The sequence below is a fragment of the Rattus norvegicus genome, chromosome 18 (assembly GCF_021556685.1).
Source record: "Rattus norvegicus strain SHRSP/BbbUtx chromosome 18, alternate assembly SHRSP_T2T, whole genome shotgun sequence".
Taxonomy (NCBI): domain Eukaryota; kingdom Metazoa; phylum Chordata; class Mammalia; order Rodentia; family Muridae; genus Rattus; species Rattus norvegicus.
The window spans coordinates 76083671-76098290 of NC_141551.1; the positions used below are offsets into that span (position 1 = coordinate 76083671).

Consider the following 14620-nt stretch of genomic DNA (forward strand, 5'->3'; position numbering starts at 1 on the left):
GGGCCACTCTGTGGGCACAATTCAGGCAACAGTGCAGGGGTGAAGCGTACCGAGACTGCAGGGGTGAGGTCAGGGCCACAGCACATCATCTCACTTGCTTTCTTCCCTGAGGCTTGGGATCGGAATCCGTCTATCTGCTTACGCTGGTCAATCGCCACTCCATCAGGTATGTACTGTCTGCATTTCTGGAACTTCTCCTGAAGGGCAGTATTCTGGATTTTTAGCATTCCCCACTCCCTTGAATTTGATATCTGAAGAACCTTAAACACATCTTCAGAATAAAGACCAACATACAGATAGCAAATGATTAGTTCTCAGGCTACCTGGACTTGCTCAGAGGTCCAGAGGTTTTCTGAGAGGCTTTCTGAGTAGGTTGCCTTGCCCTAGGTAGGGTAGATGCTTCTACAGGCCACCCCGTGAGTGTCTAGTTGCCCTGGCTGAGATTCATTGAGAAGACGGATCTCTGAGGAGACTGGGGAGATAGGAGCCCCCCAAGTGAGGAAACAAACTTTGAATATGGGTAGAGGGACTCCTGGGTGAGGAGGCATGGGAGACAGAGATGGATCCCAAAGTAAAGGAGTCAGGGAAAGTGAGGCCATCTCCTCCCTGCACCCACTACCCCACCATGTAAGGAGACAGACTCCAGGAGAGGAGTCAGGGCCTGTGGAGCTCAGTCTCCATTTCCCTTCTTTTACAATAGGAGACACCAAGTCAAGGTCTGTTCACATACAGAAGCACGGTTAGATGATCTGTCAGAGATCTCTGAGCGAATCTAGTCCTGGTCATCAGGCTGCACAAAGAGAACACATGTCTGCACAGATCCTGTGGGGAGCAAAGCATGAGGTAAGGCCAGGAGCCTTCTCCTAGCTTACAGATGGGTACACAGAGCATTCACTGAGCTGCAAGCCCATCTTTGATCCATGGCCAGCTACCTGTCTGCCCAACTCCTAGATTTGGGAGAGGTGGCAGCCTGGGCCCAGAACCAGCTGTGAATGGAACTGAGCCCATGGCTGGTGCCTCGGGAACGTTTGCACATTATGAACCAAATGTCATGAACCCCATTTCCAGCTTGGCCTTGAAAGCAGAGAAACAGGAAGCAGAAGGAGGGGACAGGAAGTGGCTTGCTGGGGATGGGACCACAAGGGTCTCCTGTGGAGGCCAGCACCTCTGGCTTGGAACTCAGGTAAGAACCACTTCCCAGCCACACCTCCCAAGAGATTTTCTTTAAATGAATGAATCTCCCGACCTCCATCCACATGAGCTGTGCAGCACTTTAGTTCTGCATGACCACAATGGGAAACAGCATGAAGGATGGATAGCTGGCCCTCAATCCTGGGGAAAGAACTGTTTCCATGCAGCAGGAGAAAGATACTTTTCCATCCATCCATCCATCCACCCACCCACCCATCCATCCACCCACCCACCCATCCATCCATCCACCCACTCATCCATCCACCCACCCATCCATCCATCCATCAATCAAACGTTACAGTTAATATGATGCTGAAAGAAATGGTGTGAAGATAGATAGGTAGATAGATAGATAGATAGATAGATAGATAGATAGATAGATAGACGGATGGATGGATAGACAGAAATAGGAAAAGACAGAGAGGAAGGACAAGACTCAGAGAGATTAGGAACAGAGAGAGAAAAGAGAGACAGCAATTAAGAGACAGTAAGAGATTCAAGGAGAGAAAGGGGTATAGAGTCAGAGACAAGACAGAGGGAAAGAAGCAAAGGGAGTGAGACAGAGACACAGAGACACAGAGAGATACAGAGACACAGAGAGACAGTGACTCAGAGAGAGACAGAGACTGAGAGAAAGACAGGGACATAGAGAGACAGAGACATAGAGAAAGACAGAGACACAGAGATACACAGAGAGACAGAGACACACAGAGAGACAGACTCAGAGACAGATACTCAGAGAGAGCCATAGAGAGAGACAGAGAGGGGGAGAGGCAGGAAGCCATTGTATCTCTTCGCTGGAGTTTGGGCAAGAAGGGCAGGTGGACTTTAACTTCTTTTAGTTCCTCATGACCACTTAATTAACATAGGATTTGACAAACACTTCGATCCCCTTTATTCAGTTAAAACACACCAAAGCCTCACCCTCCATCGCTCCTTCCTCCTTGCCCCACCCCGTCCCCCCCAACTCTAGACAATATGGATCGGGCCAGAGCAAATACCCAGGTGACCAAGACCGGCTTCCTCCCCAGACCTCGCCAGCGCCTGCCACCTCACCCAGCCATTCCTTCACCTTTTTTTTTTCCTGTCTCTCCAGCCATCTGCCAAGAGGAAATAACTTCTCTATGCTGGAGTCTAGGAAACCCAGGAAACAGCCCGAAATCCACAAAAATAATTGAAGTTCACTTTTACCGAGCCATTCCGCTTCATTCTGAGTTTTATTACAATGTCAACAAGAGTTTAATTTGTTTTAAAGTTTAGGTTCTTAAACCAGAGTGATATACAGTAGTTTGCAGCTTGCTGGCAACAGCTACCGTGGAACAAAAATGGGAAGGGGAGCAGGTAGGAGAGTCTGAGTCTGATGCTGTGGAAGGAGGGAGCCTAGCCAAAGGCAGAAAACAGCATGCAACACACACACACACACACACTCACACACACACACACTCACACACACTCACACACACGCACGCACGCACACACACTCATACACACACATACACACACACACACACACACACACACACACACACACACACACACCCCTCTTTCCCTAACCTCCACTCTGCTGAGAGCACAGTTGAATACAGCACCAAGTCAGCCTGTCATCTGGCAAGAAGGCCCCTGTCTCTGGGTGAAGGGCTCTTCCCAGAGCTCAAACACTCTTGCCAGGATCCGTTGCAGGAACTCTGCTCCTGAGTCTCTGCCATGGGTTTTCCAGCCCTTGCTGGGTGAACTTACAGCCTGGTAAAGTCATTTGTGGAGACAAGTGAGATGGAACCGTAGACCCATCCACTTTACGGCAGAAACAGAGAAGGGGCATGAAGGACCCAGTGGCTTTGAAAGCAGGAGCCCTGGGCTGGGGGGAGGGGCCAGAGCAGAGCTGTCTTTGAGTGTGAATGTAGCCTAGGCTCTTCAGAGCACAGCCACAATGACCTGTGCTATCATCAAAGGACCCAGCACCCATCGGCTGGAACCACTCCCACTTCCCTGAATCAGACACAGCTGTGAGTTTTCCCTCCTTACCCCCATCCTGCTCTGGGAGGAGCCTGAGCCAGGTCTCCTATGTTTTCCAGACCCCAGCCTCCTACCATATCTGAATCAGCAGCTGGAAGACCTGATAGGGTACAGCCTACATCTGAGAAGGCTTCACAGTGTGGGAACAGGACTGATAAGACTCCCTCTTCCCAGGGAGTGACTGGGGTTGGTCCCTGTTGTGCCTGTGGCTTGGGAACAAAGGCTTTTGGTGATAGATAACCTCTAGGGGGGTCTGGATGCCTGGCCTATTGTCCTGTGTATCAGCCTTGTTGGCCCCAGGCTGCTGAGGCAGACACCGGCAAGTGTCGGTGGTCACTCCACAATCTGTAAGGAAGGAACGGCCCTGTTTCAAAACTAAAACCAAACACAGTAAAGGGCTTTTCCAAATTCCATGCAGCCGATCAAAGTGACATAACAGAGACGCCAGGGCTAGAATCCGAAAACTCACAATCAGCTCACACCACGAGACCTAGGCTGAGGAGTCCACGCCTCTGTCCAGCTTCCCACAGCGGTCCTTAAGCCAGCTGGACACTCTGTGACCCCGAGGCTCACTTCCTACGAGAACGTCTGCCATCGAAGTTGGTTCACACCCTCTGAGGATGTTTCTCTTTGAAGTACGGTGCATAGAGACTGCAATGGAAATTGTTTACTTGTCATGCTTTCATGGCCTGGAGCATTTGTAAAAGCTGACAGAGCTCACAGCAGTGCTTGAGTTTAAGCTCTCATCCACGGAGGGAGAGAGAGGAGCACTCAGAGGCTGTCCATCCATCACTCCTCCCCACCACACAGTTCCCACCTGTTTGCCTGAGACCCCACAGGGAGCAACAGCCCGGGAAGGGGGTGGAAAAAGACCCAGGTGATGACACAAACTCCAAGCAGGACCACAGGAAGGTGTTCTGTGCCGCACACACAGGCCCAGCGTGGACCTCTCTATGCATCAGGTACAGAGTTTATTTTAACAAGCCAGAGGGTTCTGATCTGCAACCCTGGTCCCATTGGACTCTCTCAAAGGCATACATACTGTGTAATTACCTCGCTTCAGAAGTACCATTAATATTTTAGTAAATTGGCAAGTTTATATTTGTTTGTTTTTCTTTTTTGAGACAAGGTCTTCCTGTGTAGGCAAGGTTGGCCTTGAACTCACAGAAGTCCTTTTTCCTTAGCCTTCTAGGTTACAGGCATGAGTCACCACATCCAGCTTAAAGTTGTGTGATTCGGGAGATCCCTGGAAGAGGCTCCCTCGTTCTCACCATGGTGGGGCTCTGTCCATCGTCCCTTCAGAAATAGTTGATACACAACGGACCACAGAGCACCAACCCATTTACCCATCACCCTTCACTCAGCCCCAAGCTTTCAAGTCCATCTGAGCCCAGCATAACCCAGTGCCCATTGCCTGAACTGTGGGAGGAACACACTTCTGACTATTCCCCAGTTGCTGGATGCCCGAGGTGATTCAAGGGTTTAACTGTTCTAAAGAACTCCGCAACACTTGTGCCATTTCGGAGTAAACGGTTGGGTTGTATGGTAGACTTACTTTAGCTTTAAGACACAGTCATTGTCTGCTCTACCCGAGTCTATCTCTAATATGGCAGGAGTCCGTTTTCCCAATGTCTTCTACAAAATTCGCTACTAGTGGCCACGCTAACGAAATCTTGCTGTGACTTTTAACTTGCCTTCCCTAATGACTAATGATATGTAATCGTGTGTTACTTGGCCGCACGAGGAGATATTTTGAAAAATGTGTCTTCAGGTAGCTTCATCATGGTGAGGACATTATAGAGTGTACCAATATGGCCACAGTATCACGTCCCTGAGTGACATAATCTTGCGGGCCATTGTCTCCTATGTGGCCCAATACCATCTAATGGCCCATGACCACCTATCTCTGGACATGGCTTCCGGATCTCTGGAAGTTTGGGCTGAACTGTAAGCACGTATACATTGCAGACAGTTTGACCAGCTTGCTGTGTCATCCCGGCCCCCTTTTGTCTTTTCTCTTTCAGTGGTGTCTTGAAACACATCAACGTTGAATTTTGATGAAGCTCAATTTGTTGATTTTTTTATTTTATGGTCTGTGTTTTTAATGGCATAGCTAATACTAATCCAACGGAAGTCTTAAGATTTTTTTCAGAAATTTCTAAAACGTTTTGGGTACACAATCAACCCTGAGTTTGTGTGCGTGTATGCACGTACACTGATGGGTTTGGCTTTGCTCACTTCTTTGTATTTGAATGCAACTGACCCAGTAACAACTGGGTAAAAGGTTAGTCTTCATTCTCATCAAATGGCTTGATATTCTTGTCAAAAACCACTTTATTGTAAACCTAATGATATAGTTTTGGATCCCATTCACCGGTGTATAAATCTTATGCGAGAGCCACACTGTCTTAAGGATTATAGCTTTATAGTCTTTTGTGTGTGAATGGGGTTTATGTTTGTGTGAGGGTGTACGTTTAGCGTATGTGTATGCGTGATTATGTCTGTGCATATGTATGGAGGCCACAGGAGGTGGTCTACTTGGTCACTTCTGTGCCTTAGTCCCTTGAGAAAGAATCTCCTATCAAACCTGGAGCTAGGCTGGTGGTCAGCAACCTCTTCAATCCTTCTTTTCACCCTTTACTCCTAGTACCAGGCTTACAAACACATGTGTGACCTTGTCTGGGATTGCGGGGGGATTTGAACTCAGGCCCTCATGCTTGTTACTTGGTGAGATGTCTTTCCAGCCTCTACAGCTTGCAGCAAGTTTTGAAGTCTCCAAGTGCGAGGTCTCTAACTTTGTTTTCCAGTTTCGATTCCTTGGGCTGCTCCGACTCTCGGAAATTCTAATTTTCAGACATAGTCAATTTCTAGGGGCAAACCTCCTGCGGTCTGGTAGAGGCTGTGTTGACTCTAAGCTTGGCTGGAAGAAGGCTGCCATGTAGTCACTATCTCTTGCTGGGCAAGTAGCCCATCTGCATTTTCAGAGCTGAAGTCCCCCTCAGCGGGGCCGGGACCAGGTGGCCCTCACTGCTTTAGTCAAGTTATTCTTGTGGGCGCCAGGGTTGGAACCTGGGTTGTCAAGCTTGGCGCCAGGTACCCTACTCACTGAGCCACGGGCCTGCTCAGTCTTATTCACTCTGTCTTTCAGTTCCTCAGAGTCGACAGCAGCTTGGTCTTTCCTCTACGTTTGTCGACTCTTCTTTTCCACCTGAGATCTCTTAAACGCTCAAACGCTGACCTCTCAAAATCCAAGACTTTCTACTTTTCTACATTTATATTTTATATGCGTGACTATACGTCGCTGTCTTCAGACACACCAGAAGAGGACATCGGATCCCATTTCAGGTGGTCGTGAGCCACCATGTGGTTGCCGGGAATTGAACTCAGGACCTCGGGAAGAGCAGTCGGTGCTCTTAACCGCTGAGCCATCTCTCCAGCCTTACTTGGGTCTTTTTAAAGTGCAGTCTCTCTTATTGTTGATATTCTCCATTTGGTGAGACATTGTTATCATGCCTCAGTGTAATCATTTAAACATTGTTTCCTTCGGTCCTTCGGTTCTTCGAACACATTTAAATAGCCAAGTTAACCTCTCCTCGGCCTTTTGGGTAAGATGAAGTGTGTGTGAATAGCCGATTTAAAGCCTCTGCTACTTAGTTAAAGACTCGAGGCCTCACTGGGATAGCATCTATTGGTGTGGTTTTCCCCTGTGTATGTGACATATTTTCCTGTTCGTTTGCACAGCTTCTTTTCCTGTTTTAATTTAAAATCGGGCACTATAGGTAACGTATAACAGCAATTCTGGGAGGAAGCTTTTGTTTTTGTTTGTTTGTTTGTTTGTTTTTCAAGAATTGTTGCTGTGAGGACATTTCCCTTCTGTTTATTCGGCTGCTGACTTTTCCCAGGCTAATTCCTTAGATTCTTTACTCCTTGCAGTGTGGCGATGCTGAGTTTCCTGTTCCCTTCCTCAAAATTATTTGCTTGGTAGGCCTCTTTCCTGGGGCTCAGACATCGGCCCGACGAGCTGCTCTCCTGGTGGATGGCCAGCCTCTCATGAAGTTATCCTAAGTGATGAGCCATGACATCTTCCAGCTTTTATCAGGAAAGGCTCAGCCACACCCTCAACTGTGGGACGGGGGCCAGCACGACTTCTCTCCTTCGTGTGTGGTCTTGAGGCAGCAGAGGTGAGGACCTGGCCTCTTTTCCTGAGCACACGCATGCACTGGCACATGTGCGTTTATCCAGGTGACTGAGGAGGGTAGGGCTTTGGTCTGGCTCCTTTGGTTAGTTTCTTACCTGCTCACTGACATCATAATCTTGAGTAGCTTCTGCATTGGCACCGCCGTGAGCGTAGCCAGTGGCAGCTGCTTCAGACACACCTGAGACTGGAACTTGTCCAGTGAGCAGGGAACAACCTGAGCTCAGACCACACCACGGGTCTGGGGGAAGTCCAGCCTCTCCCACTGAGGTAAGACATCAGTTCCTCCTGGTGTCACTCCGTGGGACAAGGATAGGGGTAAGCAATCCGAAGCCAAAACAGTTTTCTTGAGCATATATATGCTTTTCAATGTGCCACGTTCCCTCTTTAATGTCCGGATTCTAAAAGTGCTGACGTGATAGATTTGACAGCACTGTTGATGCTTTGGGGACAGTTGACGTACTGAGACTCCCCATCCCCTCCCTTGTCAGAACTTCCACTTTCTTTCAGCTCTCGCCAGCTACCAGAGTACCTCGAAGAACCAGAAGGAATTCTGTGGTGAAGAAAGAAGTGTATAGCAGGCTCCTCCATAGCTCCCCAGACCAGCTCATGCCAGAGATTTAAGTGTCTGCTTTCGTGTCTCAGGGTAGGGGGATATTCCATGGTAAGGCCGAGCTTTAAGGAGACAGTATGCTAGAGTCCCCAGATCTGCCACTCACGACTGTCCAGTGACATCTCTTGAAGCTTCAGTTGCCTTCTGTGCCCAGGGAGGTGAAAAATGGCATCTCCTCCTGCTCGCAGGAAGGGGCAGTGTGAGCTTGCTGATGTGCTCACCCATTGCTGCCACTGGGTTTCTTGTGTGTCAGCGTCATGTGTCAAATCGGGCTGAGGACCATGTTTTCGACATTGGTGGGAGGGAGGGCTCTCACGGTGACTCCAGCCACCAGAGTTCTTCTCTGCCTGAGTAAACGTCCATCTCCCCTGGAGCCTCTGGCTCCCAGAAGCAAGAGCACACTGCCACATCTAGAAGGTTCCTCAGACAAGTGCTGTTGCCTCAGGAGCAGGAACGCCTAGCACCGGGTGGGTGAGGGGCCCTGCAAAGTCTCCAGGAACAATTCTGACAGAGATCGAAGAGGGCGTCAGCCATACTCCTGACACGGCTACCAGCCGCTGCACTCCTGGAATGTGACGGACATACTTCTAAATGCCACCCGTGGTTGATGGCTTTGTGCTCTGGAGCCAAGATAGTGGCCCATTGTTCACTGGCTCGAAGATCTGCAGAGTCATCAGAATGTGTGGGAAAGACGCTCTGTGAACCGACCGATGTGGAGAGACACCCTTAGGAACTTTCTGGTGGGGTTTTTAACCTGTCCAGAGGAGGACGGCGGTGTTTCCACACAAGAAGGACAGCCACCCGAGAGCACGCTGCTGTCGTTCAGAGTTTGCCTTGAGAAACAGAAGTGCCACCGAGGACGCCCACGCAGCCACCTCAAGATGTGTCTGTGCATCCTCAGGGCCTCCGACTTCCACAAGGCCTTTGGCACTACCTGGCATAATCTTTAGGCTCACAGAAGCCTTTGGCTTTTTCTGTTCTGCACTACCAGCTTCCTTCAAGTGACCGATGGCACCAACTTCTCGTCTGAGGAGGAAAACAAGCCTGGCAGACCGTCGGTAATGGCCGAAATCGGTACCTTCGAACCCCCTCCCAGTGAGTAGAATAGACGCACGGTGGGATGACACAAGTACCTGACATAGAACACACGCGATCCAAGCTGTGTAGCTAGAAAGAGTGCGCAGAACCCAGAAGACGCAGCTGTCCAGTGAAACAGCCCTCCTCCTCCTGCCTTCCTGCTGCGTATAAAGCACAGAGACTCACATCACAGCCATGCAGGTTACAGGCTGCCACACCAGTGCAGGGCCGTGGTGGCCAAACACGCCCTATTTAGAAGGTCTGACTCAGCAGATAGCTTACAGCCCTCACCACCTGCCCATGTCTACCTTCGGGGAAGGGGCAGAGAGAGCCTTCAGATGGCAGAAGGCCTGTGGCTGAGCCCTGCTTCATTCTGTCTCGGAGCACACACTAACCCTTCTGGGACCCCTTCCCAGCAAGTTTCCTAGTAGAGTTTGCCTAACATCAAGTGCAGCTCTACAGGACTGTATCTAGATATAAACGGGAATATGAAAGCCAACATCTGCTTGCCCGGTGCCCTGTGCTGTGTAAAGAGCTTGGAGTCAGCCTTCTGAGGCTTGCTTACCCTATAGTGTATAGTTGGAAGCTTCACTGAGAAGCAGTTACAGGCCCGGGCCTGGTGAACTCATGAGTGTTGGGAGAACCCTCCCTTGGGGACCCCAAAGAGCTACTTGTACGGCCTCCTGGTCTACAGTGCCTACAGCAGTCTCAGACTCTAGTGGTGTGAAGTATAATCTTTGTGTCTCCCCACTCACAGGCAGGCACCGCGGGCCATGAGGGATTGACCCAGTGAGATATAGGCATGGCTGAATTCTTTCTCCTCTCCGTCACGGGGTGGCCTGTGTCCGCAGTATTCAAGGCTTGGTGTGTTTGATCGCTGTATACAGGCTCTTGCCATCATTGCTAGCAACAGGGAAGGCTTGGACCTGGGCACCCTGCCAGTTTAGTCAAACTTTCCATGAGGAAAGCTTTTTGTTCTCCCCCATAGCGGCTTAAGCTCAGGAAAGAAGGGGAGGGAGAGCGAAAGAAACCCAGGCGGCCGGCAGACACGGCTGGGAGGCCTTGTCTACCTGCTTGTTGTTTTAATGACATCGAGACTTCTGGACACCCAGCAGCCTCTGATGGAGCTGAAAGGCTTGATTGTGGCAAGGGCCGCAGGGCAGTCATACATGTGCGTGTCTGTGTGTGTGTGGTGTGTGTGAGTACGTGTGAGTGTGTGTGTGTGTGTGTGTGTGTGTGTGTGTGTGTGCACAGTCACAGACCAAGAGGGTACTGCCCCTAGGCTGCTTCAGCCACAAAGCTGGACGCAGGCTGGCTGCATGGCACCAGTGCAGTTCTGTGGCAGGGTCCCATCTGCACAGATGCCTCGTGGTATTTTAGGAGTTTCCAGATGTGCTTGAAGCGGAAGCTCTTTGTGCAAGGGAGATGCTCACGTTCATATGTGTGACCCAGAAGAACATGTCACGCAGTCCAGTCCCGTGACAGGCAATTTAAGCAAATGTTACAGAAACAGTTCATGTTCTGCTTTGGTGGAAACTTAAAAAGAAAAAAAAAGAAAGACTGCGTTTAAAATAATGTGTGAGCCACCACACATTCAAAACTCTAACCATGAAAAGTTTAAATCAAAATCATAAGTCTTAGGCAGACTGTTGGAACAAAGAAATTGTTACTGAGGTTTGTGAGTGGGTCAAATACTTTTTCAGCAAGACTTAAGGGTAGAAACAGAAAAGGCTCCTGGAAAAGGATTTGTTTTCTATCCATAATTTAAATTGCTTCTTGCGATGAGGAGAGATTTTGGAAAGTGTGTCACCCTCAAACTCTAATGTGTGGTTCTGCAAACCCAGCGTGGGGCACACCACGCACTGTGCGCTCAGGCACTGACTTCCCGATGTCTCATGGTGCCAATACTGAGGATTTATGTGTGTGGAGGGCCACAGGTTCTCAAAACCCAGGTGCCTTTTCTCTCCATGTTCTCAGAAAACAAAATCAAAATGCCAAAAACCAAACCAAACAACCAAACAAACAAACAAAAACCACATGAAAAACAGTCTTCTGTTAAAACCCACTCCTCTTCCTCCCGCCTCTCAGGCAAGGCAGCCATAACATGGCACCAGCATCGGGTGAACCCCAGAACCCGGCAGGCTATTTAGAGGAGGACCCTAAATGTTGAGGGTCTGGCTGGGGATCAGTCTCCTAGAGAGATTGTTTACTCTGTGTCGTGCAGCTTGGGAACCTCCAGGAACCATTTTGTCCCTGCGTTCCTTCCAGTGCTCTGTACTGGGAGACAACATGGGGATGTGGAGATGGCGTGAGTACCCCCTTCTATCTGATGAGGGAGGGAGATTCCAGAAGAAAGCCGGAGCCTGAGGCCTGTTCTATCCTGCCTCCAACCTAAACACTGTGTATCTCCCTCAGCGTATGTCTCCTCGTTGGGTAAATTGAAGGAGATTGACTGCCTTTTAAGCAAGAGTTTGGGGAAAGCCGAGACTGACTTTATGAATTAGATTTTGAGGTGGTTTCTGCTGTCCCGTTCCTGCTCCCTCCCACCCTTCCCTGGGGAATTCTAACTAAGACCCACTGGGAAAGAAAGACACAACATCCAGGACAGGTCACCAGGCCTAATACTTGACTCTTCTTCTTAACCTCCATTTCCTGTTTTCTGGGTCAACATCCTTTCCTTGTTCCCCAACAGGGGAGACTCTGAATTGTTCTCTCAGGGCACACAGTTAAAAATGCAACAAAATACATCCCGTGCCACGGGTGGGCAGCCCTAGTCCCGAGTTCTGCTGTGTTGCTTCCTGGACACAGTGTCCCCTCCTCCCAGAAGGCTCACCTGCTCCCATTCAATGCCCACAACAAAGCTGGTCTGACGTCGGCCACAGTGGCCTCTGGGTCAGTGGGAAACCTGGCTAAGGCTGGCTTCCTGTCTCTGGGCCAGAGGGCACTGCCCAGATGTGGGAGTTCTGGGCTGGCTGGTCACATGGCCTCTGACCACATGACAATGCTCCCATAGGCCTAGCACTCCCTGAGGCAAAGTGGAAGGCAGAACTCTAGACACAGACTCTAGTGTCCATCCTGGCCACAGTGTCCACTTAGGCAGGTACCAGATAGACTTTTCGTGCTAAGGAAGCGACACTGGGAACCATCCCTGGGATCCCGGCCCTGCACTTTTGTGTAAGTAGGTCAAAGACAAGTTAAACTCATCAGGGTTACTCGGGGCAGTGACAGTCCTCCAACAGGGATCCAAACAAGAGACCCAGGGGCGCCTGGAGCCTCCCATAAGTCTATGAGGGCTTATTCAGAGGCAAGTGTACCACAGAGGAGTATCTGGCTCTAGGTTCAAGAACTGAACCTATTTTTGAGCAAAAATCTGTCACAGATCATCTCCCCAAAGCTTTAACTTAGGAGAGCGGAGGGGGATATTCAGTAAGAAGTTTTACAGCCCTGGAACATAAGCTACTTGTCAACCAAGTGCCTGAGGTGGGGGTGGAACCTCACCAGACCTGTGCACAGGGAGCATGGAATAGTCCCTCATCCCCAAGCTGGCCTACCCCACGCCTAGGCCATCAAGAAGAAGTTCCAGAGGCCGGGACCTACCACCTTCATTCAAATGTTCTTCTCAAAGGTTCCTTTGGGACCACGAAAGAGTCATTGGGCTCACAGGCAGAATCACAGGGGAGGGTGGCTGAGAGGCCTCAGAGCCTCAGCCTCAGAGGCAAGGAGCTGAGCAAGCCCTGGCGCCATCCTGGGCCTCGCTGGAGTCCAGGTGCAGCAAGGAGCTGGACCTGTTCCAGCTGTGCTGCTTGGCATCTGGCCTGGGAATCTGCCCACATCTGGGGAGACCAGCTGGCCTCAGAGGGAGCCCCAACTCCCACAGCCAGTCAACCAACTAACCAACCAATCAACCGACCAACCAACCAACCGACCCTAGCAAGCCGGAAAACACCACAGAACCTATTCCTGGTGGGCAGTACTCTTGGTCTTCAGTCACATGCCTGGCCACTGTGGCAGTCATGTGGTCAGGGAGACGCTTGTTACTCAGTAGGGGCAGCAAGGTGTCCAGGAGTAACAAACCCATGAGGCACACAGCAAAGGCACACCTGGTCATTGTGGAGGAATGTTAGGGTTCAGAGAGTCTGTGCTCTGAACCACAAGCAGTCTCGGCATAGCTAGACACACGACATTCATGTCTGCCGCTGCTCAGAGCAAGCTGTACTTTCCTGGAGGGACAAAAGCCATAGTGGAGAGAGGCCCCTTGGCATCACTCCCGTCTGCTCGGCTCCTGACACTGCCGTCCCATTTGAACATCTGTACATGGCCACCTTACAGTACCACTGCCCCCTGAACCAAGTGTCGACTTAGAGACTTCTCTCTCTTAGAGAAGCACTTGTAGGTGCTCGAACCACAAAGGCCACACTCTCTCGGGGAGGCCTTTTCTGTTGTGACTACCGGAGGTTGACGTGGGCCGTCATTTGCTTTACTTCTTGACACCAAGTGTCAGAGAACCGAGTTTGAGCCAACCTGGCTCAGGCGGTGAGGCTTACGAAGATCACCAGGGCAGAACGGCTGGCTGCCGTGCAGCCTGCTGGCTGGAGACGGTTCTGCATGGCACAGCTTGGGAACCGTCTTCCACCCACGTCTCCCTTCCTTCCCAAACTCAATGGCTGTGCGCACACTTGCTCAACTGTGGGCACTTACCATCATCCAGGTACAACTGGTCCAATTCCTCAGGCTCTTGCTTGATCACTACAGGAACAGGGGCCAAGTTATGGTCACTGTCCTCACACACCTCTGGCAGTATGGACGGAGATTCATTTCTGTGAACCTTCTGCGGTTGTTGCTGCCGGTGGCCCACATCAGGAGGGAGAGCTGAGGGCTGTAAGCAGGTTGGCTCGTGGGCAGCAGGTGGAAGTGGAGAGGAGGGGCTGTTGGGATAGAGCACTTGTTGGAGACCAAGGGGACAGCTACTGTTCAGATGTGGACTCACCTGCGGCTGTAGCCTGACGGATGTGGGCTGCTCAGGCGAGTTGGGCTGGACGGCCATGGGTCTCGGCAATTCCTGCATGGTGGGGGCCTCTGAAGCTGGTGGCTGAAGTCCAAGGTGACCACTGTGGCCTGGGTTGGCGAGGCCCTTGGCGTAGGCGGGAGAGGAAAGGTCGTGGAGCTTTGGGCTTGCATTGGGAGACGTGGGCATCAGCGTGTTCCTCTGTGAGCAGGGGGCAAAGCCGGCCACAAGGCAGGAGCCAGGGTCAGGAGGCGCGGTGAGTTGTTGGCTATAGTAAGGCCTCGGCAGAGGGCTAAGTCCCTGGCTCATTGGTCCACAGGTCAGAGCTGGCTCAAAGTCGTCCGTGGGTTCTGTCTTTATAATTGGAACTGTGAGGAGGAAAGAAAAAGTTAAATAAACATGAGTTGCAGATGGGCAGGCTAGGCTGTGGCTAGGATACCCCATGCAAAACAAACAGCGTTCTGACTGAGCCCCTCTGTCTCTCTCGGTTCTCCCACCCAATTAAAAACAGGGTGCGTCACTGGCT

At 50.7% G+C, this 14620-nt stretch overlaps 1 protein-coding gene across 6 annotated transcripts in view; it reads right to left on the minus strand.

Moving 5' to 3' along the window:
- Nfatc1 (nuclear factor of activated T-cells 1) overlaps positions 1–14620 on the minus strand; it is a 109772-nt gene that overhangs the window by 16417 nt on the left and 78735 nt on the right. For 2 of the 6 annotated variants that reach the window (XM_087591993.1, XM_087591994.1), the window contains exons 9-10: positions 14077–14462; positions 13788–13965 (exon numbers count right to left, since the gene is read on the minus strand). In XM_087591993.1, the coding sequence (XP_087448119.1) occupies positions 13788–13965; positions 14077–14462 (564 nt within the window). 6 annotated transcript variants of the gene reach the window in all.